At 40.1% G+C, this 16,064-nt stretch overlaps 2 protein-coding genes across 2 annotated transcripts in view; one reads left to right on the forward strand and one right to left on the reverse strand.

Annotated features, from left to right (window-relative positions):
* The window catches only part of NUDT21 (nudix (nucleoside diphosphate linked moiety X)-type motif 21), a 34,499-nt gene extending 27,543 nt beyond the window's left edge, over window positions 1-6,956 (reverse strand). Inside the window, exons 1-3 of the mRNA XM_006863537.1 lie at window positions 6,696-6,956; window positions 1,148-1,348; window positions 307-370 (exon numbers count right to left, since the gene is read on the reverse strand). Of these exons, the coding sequence (XP_006863599.1) occupies window positions 307-370; window positions 1,148-1,348; window positions 6,696-6,811 (381 nt within the window). The 5' untranslated portion in view covers window positions 6,812-6,956. The remainder of the gene's footprint in view (window positions 1-306; window positions 371-1,147; window positions 1,349-6,695) is intronic.
* A 319-nt stretch (window positions 6,957-7,275) lies between these two features.
* OGFOD1 (2-oxoglutarate and iron-dependent oxygenase domain containing 1) overlaps window positions 7,276-16,064 on the forward strand; it is a 32,634-nt gene continuing 23,845 nt past the window's right edge. The window contains exons 1-2 of the mRNA XM_006863538.1: window positions 7,276-7,447; window positions 9,868-10,013. Coding sequence (XP_006863600.1) covers window positions 7,294-7,447; window positions 9,868-10,013 — 300 coding nt within the window. The 5' untranslated portion in view covers window positions 7,276-7,293. The remainder of the gene's footprint in view (window positions 7,448-9,867; window positions 10,014-16,064) is intronic.

The raw sequence follows: 16,064 nt of genomic DNA on the forward strand, positions 1-16,064 counted from the left end.
ATGTAGACTATCACACAATTCACAACAAAACATTAAAAAAAACTAAATATGCAAAGTGGGAAGAGCGTTGTTACATTGTGGAGACTGTAATCAATGTTACAAAACAAAATTCAATGCATATGAATTGTTGAATGGAAAATGAATTTGCTCTGTAAACTTTCACCAAATTACAATAAAAAAAAGTGAAAACTAAGCATTCAAAATGAACATCCTGTTCACAAGACAGAAAAATACTAATTATCCTCTAAACTGATGGTATTCACATGTACAAAAATACAAAGTCTAAGCAATTAAATAGAAAAATACCTCTGTCATTAAGCGTTTTAGTCCTTCAACTTCATCTTCTCCTGGATTTAGTTCGCCACCAGGTCTGTATAAAAGTTAAGAATTTCAGCTTTCAACTTAATAAAAACAGTAGTTATTTCTATCAAGTAACTCAATGTATTTTGGTGTCACCTAAGGCAATCAAAGCAAACACATGTTGCAAATAATGAAAAGATGCCAAAAACTTTGACTTTATGTTAATTCACCAGGATAATAGTACACAAACCCTAGTTTTAAACAAATAAATATATACATAAACTAGACAGGGAAGAAAATCTAATTGCTGGCCACCAGTCCACCCCAATCTCTTCTCTGGAAGTAATCTGACGATAACGGAATCTAGAAATGCACAGAGAGGCCATGGTCCCATTCTTTAGCCCTGAGGAATTTCAACTGAAATCTCTCTTTATCTGGCCAAATAACTGTGGTCTAGATATATTTATGAGTGTAAATTGTTACCTTTAAAAATAAAGTCATTAAGACAAAGAAACACTATTCACTCTACAAAGGAATAGTACCAATGATTCTTAGTAAAGCTGTCTACAAATTTATCTTGGACAAACCTATTTCAAGGGGCTTCTATTAAGCGCAATCATTACTATCAACAATATAGAGACAGCATGTAGATTTCTAATGAGGTAATAAACACTGCCTGGAGAATTGTTCAGATTTTCCCCTTCTAAAGACTCCACTAATAGTAGTGTTTGTTCAAACAAATGACATAGAGTTAAAACTGCATTCCAAAGCTACTTAAAATGGCTCTTGTGTAAAACAACCCCTAAAATCTCATTAAAAGTTGTCATGCTGTTAATTTCCAACTTACAATTTGAAGAAAGTTGTTCCCAGCTGAAGCAATAACACATGGGGTAGCCGGTGCTCATGTACAATCAGAACCCCTTCTACAGTTCTTCTCATTCCAATTTTATCAAATTCTTCCCTCATTCGTTGAAATCTGGCTGCAACAGAGCTGTCCTTCTCATAGAGGGGCTCTTTTGTACCAAAAGTATAATTGGTAAGAGGATACCTACAATCCAAAGACAAACATTTAACATGAGAACTAAAGATCAAAATGTCTTTACCACAGTAGATACCAATCACAGAGAGAGACCATAGTGAAAAAGAGATATACTATACTCAGCGAGACAGGAGGGATCCGAAGTTACAAAGCTAGTATATAAAGACAGCAGTGATCAGAAAATCCAGCACTCTGGACTCAAGCCAGAGCTTTCCATTAGACCATCTGCTATTCCTTATTTAACTTCCAAGTCCAGATACAGATCACTCTTCTTAAGACTTGTACATACTAAGAGGTGATCTCTAGTGATAATCTTTTGCTTTTAGATCTAATCAGGAGCTCTGGTATGGAGCTCTGGTAGTGTAGTGGTTACAAATTGGGCTGTGAACCGCAAGGTCAGCAGTTCGAAACTACCAGCTATTGCGCGGGAGAAAGATAAGGCTTTCTGCTGCCGTAAAGATTTACAACCTCGGAAACCCTGTGCAGGGTTGCTATGGGTTGGAACCGATTCCACTGCAGATAACCACCACCACCACTACTTAGCTAAGCGTGATGTCCTTCTTCAGGACTGACAACATGTCCAAAGCACAAGAGATGAAGTATTGCCATAGTCACATCTAAGGAGCAACCTGGCCACACTTATTCCAAAACAGATTAGTTCATTCTTCTGGGCAGTCCATGTACTTTTATGTTCTTCAATGTCATAATTCAAAGGTATCAATTTTTCTCTAATCTTTCTAATTAATTGTACAGCTTTTTCATGCATATGAGGCAACTGAAAATACCCTGAGGCTTGGGTCAGGTGACACCACATCAAACTGACATCTCTGCCCTTTAACACTTTAAAGAGGTCTTTTGCAACTATGTCCTATAGTGCCAATATAAGTTAGAATTCACTCAACAGTGGTACTTGTTTTTTTTCTTCAAAATAGTCAATCTCTTTCTAGAAACTGAGGTACCATTTTCCATCAGTGATCACCTGCCCCATTATTTCCTTTTACTTCCCATTACCTATCGGACTGTTCTGACACCAAACCCTTCAGACCACCTTTTCAACATTCTTTTTCTTTTCCTTGTAAAGTTAATAAGAGGAGTCCTGGTGTGGCACTGTACAATCAGCACCGTACTACTTACTAACCACAAGGTGGGCAGCTCAAACCTACCAGCCACTCCTAGGAAAGCCTAATGCAGGGTTGCTATGAATTCCCACAGCACTTAACACCACCACAAAACCTTCTGCACTTATTCTATTCAGTACCCTTAGTTTTCCCTTCTCATTCCCATCTCTGTCCACCTCTTCCTTAATCTCCCGCCTTTACCAAGAACCCAAAACAGGCTCTTTCTTAGAGTTGACGACAATTTTCATCTTGGTGTGGTGCTGTGGGTGAATGCACTTGACTGCAAAGTTGTTTGAACTGCAAGGTGGGCGGTTCAAGCTCACCAGCTCCTCCTCAGAAACCCTATACAGGGTCACGATGGGCCGGAATCAATTTGATGGCACTTAACAACAACAGTTTTTCTTTAGAAATAGTTTAAAATCCTGCGCTTATGTTGTACCAGGTGTGTCACTTAGAAATGCCTCCATTACAATGAGTTTTGAGGAATGCTCTGGACACACTTGCCTATTCCCCAAGGTATCTAGTCTATCAAAAGGCAACGACAACTGTTGTTGTTAACGACTCACAGCAACCCTACATAGGGTTTCCAAGGCTAAAGATCTTTACAGGAGCAGAAAGCCTTATCTTTCTCCTGTGGATCCGCTGGTAGTTTCGAATTACCAACTTTGGCTTGTAACCACTACGCTACCAGAGCTCTTTACTTAATCCACTTGGCTATCATAGAAAGGAGTCCTGGTGTGGCGCTCTGGGTTAATGTGCCAGACTGCAAAGCCGTTTGAACTGCAAGGTGGGCAGTTCAAACTCATCAGCTGCTCCTCGAAAACCCTATACAGGGTCGCTATGGGTCGGAACCAACTCGACAGCACTTCACAACAACATCATAGAAAGGGGAAAATCCCAACTCGTAACCACTACGCTACCAGAGCTCCTTACTTAATCCACTCGGCTACCATAGAAAGGGGAACAAATCAAGGGTGGCAAAATACAAACAAAATTATGTCTAGAAGTCATAATGAAGCATACGCATAAATGAAACATCTCTAAAAAAAGCCAATGAAAAGATACCATTTGCAGTGTGCTTTAAGGACTACACCTAATCCTCACTTACCAACTATCTCATTATCTGACATTTCACATTTATAATAGTAAAAAATTGCTATCTATTTTGCATATTAAACTCACGTCTGGCAGTTTAAGAAGAATGCTGGCTATGATGGTCTCAGTCATCTGTCAGCTTGGCTGGTCCATAATTTTCAGCGGTTTGGCAGTTTATGTAATGGTGCAATTTGACAGTTGTCACATTGAGTATGGTAAGCTAAAGTAAACTCTCCAAGTCTTGCTTAGGTCTATTACTCACTGCCATCAAGTCGATTCTGACTGACATGTTGTTGTTGTCAGGTGCCGTTGAGTCGGAACCGACTCATAGCGACCCCATGCACAGCAGAACGAAACAATGCCCGATCCTGGGCCAACCTCAGTACCGCTGCCACACTTGATGCCATCAATGATGCCACCTGGCTGATCCATCTCATTGGGGGTCTTCCTCTTTTTCTCTGACCCTCCATCTTACCCAGCATGACATTCACATAGTGACCCTATTTTGCTGTTGTTAAGTGTTGTCGAGTCAGTTCCAACTCATAGCAACCCTGTACAGGGTTTCCGAGAAGCAGCTGGTAGGTTTGAACTGCCACTCTGCAATACGAATCAATCCTGAGGTTCAGTGTTTACTCTACAGCCCCATACCAAGATTCCAGTGACCCTATGATGATGATGGTGGTGGTGGTGGTGGTGGTGGTGGTGGTGGCGTGCCGTGGAGTTGCTTCTAAGTCATAGCAAAGGGTTTCAGATACTATAAATCTTTATGGGAGCAGAAAGCCTCTTACTTCTTCTGTGGAACGGCTGGTGTTTCAAACTGCTAACCTTGAGGTTAGCAGCCCAACTCATAACCACTATGCTACCAGAGCTCCTTAGTGACCCTAAACAGCAGAGCAAAACTGTTCTGTAAGTTTCTGAGACTGTCAATATTTATGGAAGCAGGGTACCTCATCTTTCTCAATTTTTACACCACACCCAAATTCACAAAACGACCTGGCCTTTGGAATCTAATCATGTCGGTAAGTGAGAAATGGGTATATGAAAAAATTCTCTTAGTTGAAACAATGCTGAATCTAACATCGTTGGCATCAGCAGCCACTATCAGATAACACTATGTGCCAGGCAATTTTTAAAAAATTCTTTATATATTAACACTTAGTTCTCATCGCCTGAGGCTAAAAGAATCAGGGAGAAGCCATACTTGTCTCCGGAGTCCTGGTGTGGTGCTACAGGACAATGCACTGGACTGCAACGTTAGTTTGAACCACTAGGTAGCTTCAAATTGGCAAGAGTCAATTCCCACATCAGTAAAGTGATATCATCAAGATAAAACATTATAAGCTTCAGCTGTGAAATCAGAGTGCCAGACCAGTCACATATATATTGTTGTTAAGTGCAGCCAAGTAGGTACCAACTCACAGCGACCTTGTGTAGAGTTTCCAAGGAGCGGCTAGAGAGCTTGAATCGCCAACCTTGCGATCCAGCACATTAACCCATGCCACACCACATACATATTAAGTGCCATTGAGTCAGTTCTGACCTATATGGACCCTGTATAGGTTTGCTAAAGCCCATCATAATACATGCTTCCTAAAGCGGTGTTCACACCTACTTCCTCTTCGCTGTAACCAGCACCATGCACATTTTCTTAAAAAAAAAAAAAAAAACTGAGCAGGGGAAGAGGCTTGTTTTCAATTTAATAGATCATCACACATTCATATGAATTAAGTTCACAGCACAATGATTATCCTTGAATACAATATTTACATAGGAAAGGAAAAGTGCTGTATATCTACAACTTATAACCCTAATGCAGCAACAATTAAAAGATTTATCTGAAAGCACAACTATTTCACCTAGTTAAAAAATTTTAAACTCTTCATAACAGGTTGAATGCAAAACAGTAAGGAAAATGAAGAAAAGCCCCATCCTTGTTCTAATTACCACTAAATATAACCCAGAAGTTGTACTTTTCCATTATCTTTAAAAAGAGCATTTGCCTTTTCATTGCCATGGAAATCTTAAGAACATTTTTAAGAGATATAAAACTAAAACCAATGTTAATGCACAACTATCAATTCCAGATTTTATACGCCAAACAGTTTCTTTATCTTAATTTCTAAATAAAACAGTAAGTGTAAGTCATTTTTTCCATTTTAAATTGGTTTTACAGCAAAACAGTTTACTTGAATATAAAACAGTGAAAACTACTAGTGTCTTATTAAAACACCAGTATCAGTAAATCCTTGCACCTGTAAAGAAAGACTAACCAGCAGAAACTGATCCCTAGTCTCCATAGCCTCAAAAACAAACGCTCAGAAACTATTTTTTTTTAAAGGCCTATTTCTTTAGCACACTTCTCAAATGCAAATTACATGCCACCGCAAAATTGTGTTGGCGAGTGACCTTGAAATGCAATGGCTGGAAGTGCTTAATCAGAAGGATGTTCATCTTAGTCCCTTCCACTGTCCGGAACCACAACCATAACAGCAGCCACCCTTCCAAGTTTGAACCTACTGGGGGCCTGGATGCTGTCACTGCGTCAAAGACAGGTAAACGAGTAGGAAGCAAAGACAGCCACTAACAGAAGAATGAAATGTGGCCTAAACGGAAATATTTAGCAATTAAAATGCAAAAATTAGATGTATTATAGTTAGATCCCGAAAGCTTAGAGAAAAATGAACACTGCATAAAATGATTTTACAATACACCTCTCATAGCAAATAAAAATACACTCAACAATAGCAACACGTGATATGAAAGCATAAACGTTGACCAGAAAGGATAAGCATCAGATTTTGAAATTAGTTACTTCTTGGGAGGCGGGAAAACGATGCATTCAAAGCAAACTTCAGTTTAACCTATAATGCTTACTTATTTTATTTAAATAAAAACTGCAGCAAATGAGACTGAATACAGCAGGGGAAACCCTCTCGAGCAGGACTTAACCCCTTGGGATTGGAGAACGAAGAGGGGGCCTGTCCTCCTTCACCGGAGCGGGAGCGGGAGCGGGAGCGGGGGTGGGAGAGATTCATAAAGCCACCAGACTGGACGGGGGTGCGCCGGAAGATCGACGACTCCAGTAGTGCTCACGAGGATGGGGGTGCCGGCGAAGGCCGCGCGCGGAGATCGACCGCACTTACAGATTGATGGTGCGCTCCAGGGTGAGGGGCTTGGTCTGCTGAATGTACTTATTGCCGAACTGGTTGACGCCCCGGGGCCAACCGGTCTGCGAGCGATTGGGCGGCACTACGGACATGCTGGCGAGCTCGGGCACTGGCGGCGAGCGGAAAGCGGGAGGCAGGGAAGTTTCCCCGTGCGGGCAGCGGTTATCTGCGTCCCGCTTAGAAGCCGCCACCCGCCATTAACATGAGAGCGCAAGAGGAGGCGTACGCACGCCGGAAACGCATTAGGAATCTCTGGCGGCAGGAAGTAGAGAGGCGGTGATCTGTCAGACCAAGCGCCACTGACCAATCGCTGGTGGGCTGGCCTCAAGTTCTGAAGTTCCTATTGCCCTATTGTTGTTGTTGTTAGGTGCCATCGAGACAGTACCGACCCATAGCGACCTTATGCACAGCAGAAAGAAACTGCCCTATTGGTAATGCAGAAATAAGTCCCGCCTTCTCATAATAGATTGAGCGACGCTGAGGAACATGGGAAATAGGGCATTGTGGGAATTGTAGTCTCCGCAGGAAAGGTGCTGTTTGTTGAGTTCGGCGTGGATCTATAACCCATAAGAAGATGAGTGGGAAAAGGTCTGCGGATCCTGGCCCGAGTCGGGTAGGGAAAAAGGGAAAGAAGGAAGTGATGGCGGAATTTTCGGACTGTCTCATGGAGGAAGCGTTGAAAAAACAAGTGGCTGAGACCTGGAGCCGTCAGATGCCGTTTAGTCACGGTAACTGGGTGCTTGTGAGGGAAAGAACAGGGGGCCTTTCGAACAGTCCTGGGGACTCGAGCCCACCCGAGGGCCAGTGAGGTCAGAAAGAAAAGGCTTTGGGAGAGATTGTGACTTCCTGTCTTGCTTGCTGCTCCCTTTTATTTCCAAGTTCAGCTTGAATTTAGAAACCTGAGAAGGGGAAGACATGAAGGCGAAACAGGGTTTACAAGTTCCCAGTTGAACTCTGAAATCAGAGATTACTGATAGCGTCTTCTCACTGGCCGTTGCTGGAAAACGTTGATTGAACTTTTCCTTCTACAGGGTTTTTGTTTCAGTTAAGTGCTTTAAGAGCTGGATAGGTGCTCAGGATGCATGTAGCAAGTAAATAGATTCGTTTTTAAAATGTATGATCTGCTTTGAGAAACTTGTCAGTTGGATTTGTAGAATAGGGGTAATGATTAAGTCTATCTCAGTTGTTGAGATTAAACTAGAAAATGAATAGAACGCACGGCTGTACCTGGCACTTGAGAAGTGGTGGTAGTGATGATTATTATTAATGGAGGTGCATGTATAAAATGTTGGGGGAGAAATCAAGGAATTGGTGGGTATGACTGGGGTTTTGTTTTGTTTTGTTTTGTTTTTTAAAGCATGTATCTTATAACTTCCCCCCAAAGTAACTTTTCCTCATTGCTCTGACTCGGACTCATGTTGTTGTTGTTGTTAAGTACTGTGGAGTCGGTTCCGACTCATAGTGACCCTACACAGGGTTTCCGAGGCTGTAAATCTTTATGGGAGCAGACTGCCTCATCTTCCTCCCATGGAACCGCTGGTAGTTTCAAACTGCCAACCTTGAGGTTAGCAGGCCGATTCGTAACCACTACGCTACCAGAGCTCCTTCATAGCAACCCTATATAGGGTTTCTGTGGAGTGGCTGATGGGTTTGAACCACTGACCTTCCAGTTAGTAATCCAGTGCTTATCATATAACACCACACCACAACTTCAAAAATTACTTGGGGAACAAGAAAAGTTAAGATTGCCAATCAGTATTGCTATTCTGTTTTAACTTGCTACTTACACTTTTAAGTTTGGGGAAATAAGGAATTTACTTAAAGTACATTCAGTTAATAAATCACTGTTGAACAAAACAAAACAAAATAAGTTGCAAGAACCTTGGTTTTAGTGGTGCCACATGTAGTCTCATGTTAAGAATTAAGTATAAAACCCACTGTCATAGAGTCGATTCCCACTCGTAGAGACCCTATGCAGAGTTTTTGAGACTCAACATCATTTTAGGAGCGGAGAGCTGTATTTTTCGCAGCTGGTGATTTTGGACTGCTGACCTAACACACACCCTGCAGGGCTCCTTTTACAAGGATGTTCCATCTTGGAGTGCCGAGGCAATTCTCACTCATAGTGACACTGTATTGGGTTTCCAAGGAACAGCTGGTGGGTTTGGACCGCCTCCTTGAGCTTACCAGCAGTCAAACATAACAGCAGGACTCCTTTTAAAGTACATTATCTTTTTTTAAATGTTTTATTATAAATTATGTGATAGTTTACACAGGAGAACATTAGCTTTACATTCATCCTAGCGTACATCGTTTCATTGCCATGGTTACAAACCCCTCCATGCATCATCATCCAACCAAAGGGTAAGAGGACCTCCACTCCTAGACTGCAAAGTCAATCACTCTCCTCCTTTTGCTACAAAATGTCAACCTTTACATTTCCAACCCTCACAATCAGTTCTGATAACAATTGTTCACTATTGTATCACAAGAGACCTACCCCCATCTCCTTTCATCAGCCTCACCTAGACAGATTGGATTCTACTCAGTGTAGATTCTACCTTCCTCCATGCCCTCTGGATCTAGGTTCCCTCTTGATAGTTCGTAAGCCAGTCACTTCTTGCCTTTGTAGTCCCCACTCCCCCCATTTTGGGTAGCCAATGTCCAAGTTGCCCATCCCTGTCTACTCTGTGTATGGAGCGGGTAGGAACAATCCTCGCTGTAAAGATTTATTCCCTCTTTTGAGCTACTGCATCCATACGTGTAGGTCAAGTTCATCAAATTGTATCAGATTACTCTTTTTTTTCCTCTTCTTTCTTCTTGTAGTTGAGCTCTAAAGTACATTCTTTTAAAAGGAGTCCTGGTATGTATGGCGCTGTAGGATAACCACTGGACTGCAAAGTCAGCAGTTCAAACCCACCAGCCACTCCTCAGAAACCCTATACAGATGCCCTACTCAACAGCAACAACAGTCTTTCAAAAAGAGCATTGTGTGGGTAAGGAAAAAAAGAATTGCTTGTAGATTTTAGCTTTAGATAGTAGGTTCCTCAAAATTCATGGCCATGCCTTTTGTATTCTCTCTGCAACAACACTTGGGGGCAAAATACAAAAGGGGAAAAAGCCCTAGATCATGTTTTCCTTTCAACAGAAACCATTGTCATAGATGTGGACCCCTTTCTTCACTGTGTGATCCCAAACTTCATCCAAAGCCAAGACTTCTTAGAAGGACTTCAGAGGGAACTTTTGAACTTGGACTTCCATGAAAAATATAATGACTTATATAAATTCCAGCAGGTATTTATGCCTCTCACATTGGTGTTTCCACCTCAGAAGTTCATATTCTATAAAATCATTCAATACATTTAGACTTAAGGTTTTAGGTTGTGTTTGGCAGAGAAGACTTAGCTAGAAATCAAGACTGGTTTTCGTACTCTGGAGAAAACCCAGTCTAGGAACGGATAAAGCTAATCGGTTCCCCTTTTAGGGGTTGAGGGGGATAGTTCATAGTACATGGAGTACATTACTCCTGAAATTCCTTTCTAAAACCTCAAGGACATCAGCACTTAAAGTCAGAAAAATTAAGATTACAAAGATAAAGAATTTTGTTGTTGTTCTTGTGATTTTCCTGTAAATTTCTCTTGATCTGAAATGAGAGCACATAAGGGGATTTCTCTCTTGCTCATATTCTTAATTTTATACTAGATCGGATGTTTGGCCAGCTGCTTGTCCTTTGGACCAGGCCCATATTAATGAATTAATTGAATGATGCACCTCTTATAATGCAAACAATCTAATGAAACCTTAATGTACTTTCATGTTAAAGTTACATAGGTTAATTTTAAACCACAATTGTTTGCCTTTGTAATTATATCAACTTTGGTAGCATGAGGTCTCTGATTTAGAGTTAGATGCATCTCTGATTACTTCAATTGAGAAATCAAGTTATTTGTACTTAATGCAGTTTTATAGACAAAAATACTTCTGGATGTGAATTCAGTGAGAGGAAACGTGACTAAAAGGGTGCTAGATGATTTATGTTTAAAAAGCAAGCAGACATTATTGGATTCACATTAGTGTGTGGTAAAAGTGCTCCAAAGGATTTCTGGTGTGGTTTTTTACAGTGCTCACTTTGGACTGTTTTCAATCTTGTGTTCCCTCCAACCTCATCTCTATGCCTTTTTCTTTGTCTTATGAATTGCCTTGATAGTTAAATCCCTGCCATCTTCAACCCCTCTAGTCTATTTTGTCATTAAGAATTGCCCAGTATTGTATATTTTTCTTGTAAATAAGCATTATTGAGCATATACTTTATGCTATGCTAAGTGATTTATTACTTATTAACTCATGACAGTTAACTTGTTAGTGTTAATGTGTGCCATCAAGCTGGTTTCAACTAATAGCAACCCTGTATAGGGTTTTTAATAAGAGTTGACTGGTGGGTTTGAACTGCTGACCTTATGGTTGCCAGTCCAATGCTTATCCTATAGGTCACATCAGGGCTCAACCATTAACTTAGCATTCATAATAGGAATGTTTACATTCATAGCATCTACATAACAATCTTGGGGAGGAGCTACATCACCATTTCTGTTTAATAGGTAAAAGCACTCCATCAGTTTTTCCTCCTCTTCTAGAATTATTCCCTAAAACATACAAACAAAACAAAACAAAAAACTATTCTCATAAGAAAAAAATACTCTTGACTTAATTTTCTCTTTCAGCTCCATTCCCCTTCAGATCTTGACAATAAAATGCCTTCTAAAAGTTGTCTGTACTCTCTCATACCCCTCCCTTTCTCTGTTAAAATACTTTACGAGAGTATTTTAGTTCTCTGTTAAAGTACTCTGGTCAGACGTTCTCACTTCTTCCACACCACTGAAACAACACTTTGGAAGGTCACGCAAAATCTCCATGCCGCCTTCATTTCTGACTACAATTATTGTGCACATTAACAACTTTCCCTGCTTCCGTCCTTGCCCACCTATACAGCTATTATGGGGCTTTTGTTACTGTTGTTGCTTGATTTTATTGTTGTGTTTTTAGTATAAACGGGCCCAAGATGATTGGAAATATGTTCATGAAATACCAAATACATGAATGTTCATAGTACCACGATTAATACTAGCCAAAAAGTAGAAACGACCTCAATGTCCACTGATAAAAGAATGGAGAAACAAAATGGAATATATCCACACAATGGAATATTATTCCTCCATTGAAAAGGACTGAAGTACAGATGCTGCAACAGGGATGCACCCTGAAAATAATGTTAACTGAAAGAAGCCCCAAACACCACACCGTTTATTGTGTGACTCCAGTTATTTGAAATATCCAGAATAGGCAAAATCCATAAAAGCAGAGCTTAGTGGTTGACATGAGTTGAGGGGACAGAAAAATGGGTATGAGGTTTCTTTTTTTGGGTGATAAACTGTTCTGGAGTTAGAGAATGGTGGCAGTTTTACAACCCTGTAAATATACTAAAAACACTGCTGAAGTGTATACTTTAAAAGTACTGAAAAAATAAATAAAATTCTTAAAAAGAGTTAAAGTACTGAAATTTATGTTATGTGAATTGTTACTCAAAATATAAATGGAATCATATTCTGCTCCAAATCTCCAGTGGTTTCCCATTTCTTGAAGAAAAGCCAGAGTACTTAGAATAGCTCGGAGGTCTCTACTGCTGCCTTCCCCCGCCTTCTCTCAGCTCTAGCCAATTTCCTTTTTATTTCTTTCTCCTTTTATTTTTTTAACTTTTTATTGTGAATTAAGTGAAGGTTTACAGAGCAGAGCATCAGTTTTGCGTTCAGTAAATCATGTACTTTGCTTTATTATGATTGAAATCCCCTCCATGTATCATCAGTTAACAGTGTTACCTCTATTCAGTTTAACTGCTGCATTCTTCCCTGTGTCTCCCGCTACCTTCATCTTTCCTCTGCTAACCTCAGGCTTGTTGTATATTGCCTGCTCTGTCTCTCATGTTAACTAACATGTATCTACCGACTCAACCGGCACTTAACAACAACAACCCTCTAGTCCATACTTAATTTTCCTTCCACCACATCATCATAGATTGCTTCTTTTGTGAGGCAAACCTTTTCTTAACTTTTTACAACATTGGTCTCAACAATATTTGTCCTTTTGTGATTGACTAATTTCACTCAACATAATGTTCTCTGCGTTCATCCAAGTTGTGTGGTGTTTCACAGATTCATCTTTATTCCTTAAGAGTGCATGGTTTTCCACTTTATGTATGTACCAAAGTTTGTTGAACCATTCTTCTGTTCCTGGACATTTAGATTGTCTACATATAAGGATATCATGTTTGGTAAGGTGAAGGATCAGAGAAAAAGAGAAAGACCCCCAACGAGATGGATTGACCAAGCAAGTTGCAACATCGATGGACTTAAGTGTGGCAACAGTAGTGAGGTTGGCCCAGGATCGGCCAGTGTTTCGTTCTGCTGTGTATAAGGTCACTATGAGTCGGTACCAACTCAATGGCACCTAACAACAACATGTTTTTTGTTTTTTTTCTTAATGTTTTATTGTGACTTATGTGATCGTTTACATGGGAGAACATTAGTTTTACATTCATTCTATCGTATATTGTTTCACTGCCATGGTTACAATCCCCTCCATGCATCATCAATCAACCAAAAGCCTGCCCCCTGGTCGTCAGCACACAGCCCCTCTCCCTCTCTGGATCTAAAGTTCCCAGCCGCTCCATCTCTCCACATCATTGTCTCTGCCTCCATCTCAGGCATCACTGCTTCTCTGGGTAGGGTCCCCACTCTCTGCTCTTCTCCGTTGATAGTCCCAGGGACCTCCACTCTTAGACTGAAAAGTTAATCATTCCCCTCCTTGCTACAAAACGTCTACCTTTACATTTCCAACCCTCACCATCAGTCCTGATGACAAATATTCATTCACTATTGTATCACAAGAGCCCTATCTGCATGTCATTGCATCAGCCCCGCCTAGACAGATTGGATACTACTCACTGGAGATTCTACCTTCCTCCACGCCCTCTGGATCTAGGTTCCCTCTTGAAAGCTTATAAGCCAGTCACTTCTTGCCTTTGTAGCCCCCCCATTTTGGGTAACATCTTTTTAATGTGTCTCTTATAGACCACATATTGAAGGATCCTGTTTAATTATCCATTGTGCTTTCTTTGTCTCTTGACTGGTACATTTAATTCATTTATATTCAGAATAATTATCAGTAGGTGTGAATTGATTGCTGCCATGTTGCTGTGTGTTTTTTTGTGTGTGTGATGCTGCTGGTCTCTTTGTTCCACATGGTTTTTTGCACTGAATTCATTTTGTTTATGAGTTTTCTTTCATTTTCATTTCAGTTGTGTTAATTTTTACCAAATTTTTCTGGTATTCTCTTTTATTTTTGATATGCAAGTGTATTAATAATTTTCAGGTTCAATTAAAGGTTACCCTATAATTCATTGCATTTTTTCCTAATTAAAACAGTCTGTTATATCTTGAAATCTACTTGACTTTCTTGCCATTTGTAAGTTCTATATCTGCACTATTCCCGCTTTCTGCTTTGCAGTTGACTTCATTATACATTGATGTTTCTGGTTCCCTATTTTCAGTCTTGTAAGCTTGTTTTACTTTAAATGCTTCAATATCTGGATTGGGGAGTGAGGTGGCTTCATATGATAACCAATGGACTACAAACTGCAATTTCCATGGTTTGAGCTCACCAGCCATTCCATGGGAGAAAGATGAGGCTTTCTGTATCCACAAAGATTTAAAAAGCTGGAGGAACCCTATATAGGGTTGCTATGAGTAGGAACCAACAACAAATACAACATATCTGGATTGAGTTCTGGGTGGTGGTGTTGTTATGGATGGTAATCTAAGGTTGTTGTCTAATATTGTTGGTTCTCAATCCAAAGAACACCCTTTAGTGTTATTTGCAATTTATATTCATTCGTAAAGTTGGTGTGGTCTTTTCAAATTAATTTCAGTATGTGATTCTTGGTTGGCACTTGTTTGCTTTCAGAGTTTTGTAAATGTCATCCATTGCCTTCTCACCTGCATGGTTTCTTCTGGGAAATCAGAGTTTAGTCTTATTGGCTCTCCTTTGTAGTTAACTTTTCAGTTTTGCTGAGTTGCTCCCGGACTTCTTTCCTTGTCTTTAGCTTAGGAAAGCTTGTTTATGATATGTCTTGGTGATTTGCTTTTGGGATCTATCCTGTTTGGGATTCATTCAGTTTCTTGTATGCTTATCTTCTCATCTTTCATGATGCTAGGGAAATTTTCTTCCAGCAACAACTCTTTAACAATTTTCTCTATGCTTTTTATTGTGTTTTCTTGTTCTGGCATTCCAGTCGCCTGTAAATTGTTTCTCTTCATGGTGTCCCACATAATCCTTAGGCTTTCTTCAGAATTTTTTTTTTTTTCCAATTCTTTTTTTCTTGTTTTTATAAAGTACTAATGTGACAGATTTATAAATCTTCAAACTCACCAATTTGTACTTCCATTGCTTTGAACCCACTCCTTTGCCCTTGTAATTACCCATTTCTGAAATCTTACAATTAATCTTCTGGATTTCTAATTGCAGATTTAATACTATTTCATAATTTGCATTTATTTTGTCTGTTTGTTCTTTTAGTGTTCCCTGAATTATTCTAAAGGTTTTGTGTGTGTGTGTCCTCCTTGCTTTCTTTGATCTATAATCCTTTGTAGGGATGTAAATATCATTCTTTTGAATTCTTTTTCAGTTAGCCCCATTATCTCTACTTCCTCAGAAACATTTCTGTCTCTGAATCTTGGTGAGTAATTTGAGCCATTCTCTCCCGTTTCTTCTTGTGAGCTAAAATTGCCTCCAGGGCATTGTGGGGTTGTTGTATTTGTATTTAATTGATGATTGTATGTTGATTTGTTCTTAGGCTCTCACTGACTGTCTACTCTGGGTGTAGTTAGAGAATAGTGGAAGCACACACACTGTTTTCATTCTCTCTTTTTGCACCTCAGTTCAGGGTGGGTTAAGCTGGGTTTAGCTGCAGTCTGTCGTTTATCTGTCGTTTATCAGGTGGTGTAAGAGCTGGTACTGCCTTTTGCCCAGCGGATGGAGCTACAAAGCGTAAGGTGGCTAGGCTATATGAACACAGTTGCTATTTCCTGTCAGTTGGGAAAGAGCCCCCACGCTCATGTGCGCGCACCCCCCCCACACACACACACAGAGGAAAACAAAACAATAAATAAAGGGACCAACAATGAAAAGAGAAAATAATAAAAGGGGGAAGGCAAGACAAAAGAGAGACAGGGAAGTAGAACTATTGTTGTTGTTAGGTGCCATCGAGTTGGTACTGACTCATAGTGACCCTAT

Source organism: Chrysochloris asiatica, unplaced genomic scaffold (genome assembly GCF_000296735.1).
Source record: "Chrysochloris asiatica unplaced genomic scaffold, ChrAsi1.0 scaffold00055, whole genome shotgun sequence".
Classification (NCBI taxonomy): domain Eukaryota; kingdom Metazoa; phylum Chordata; class Mammalia; order Afrosoricida; family Chrysochloridae; genus Chrysochloris; species Chrysochloris asiatica.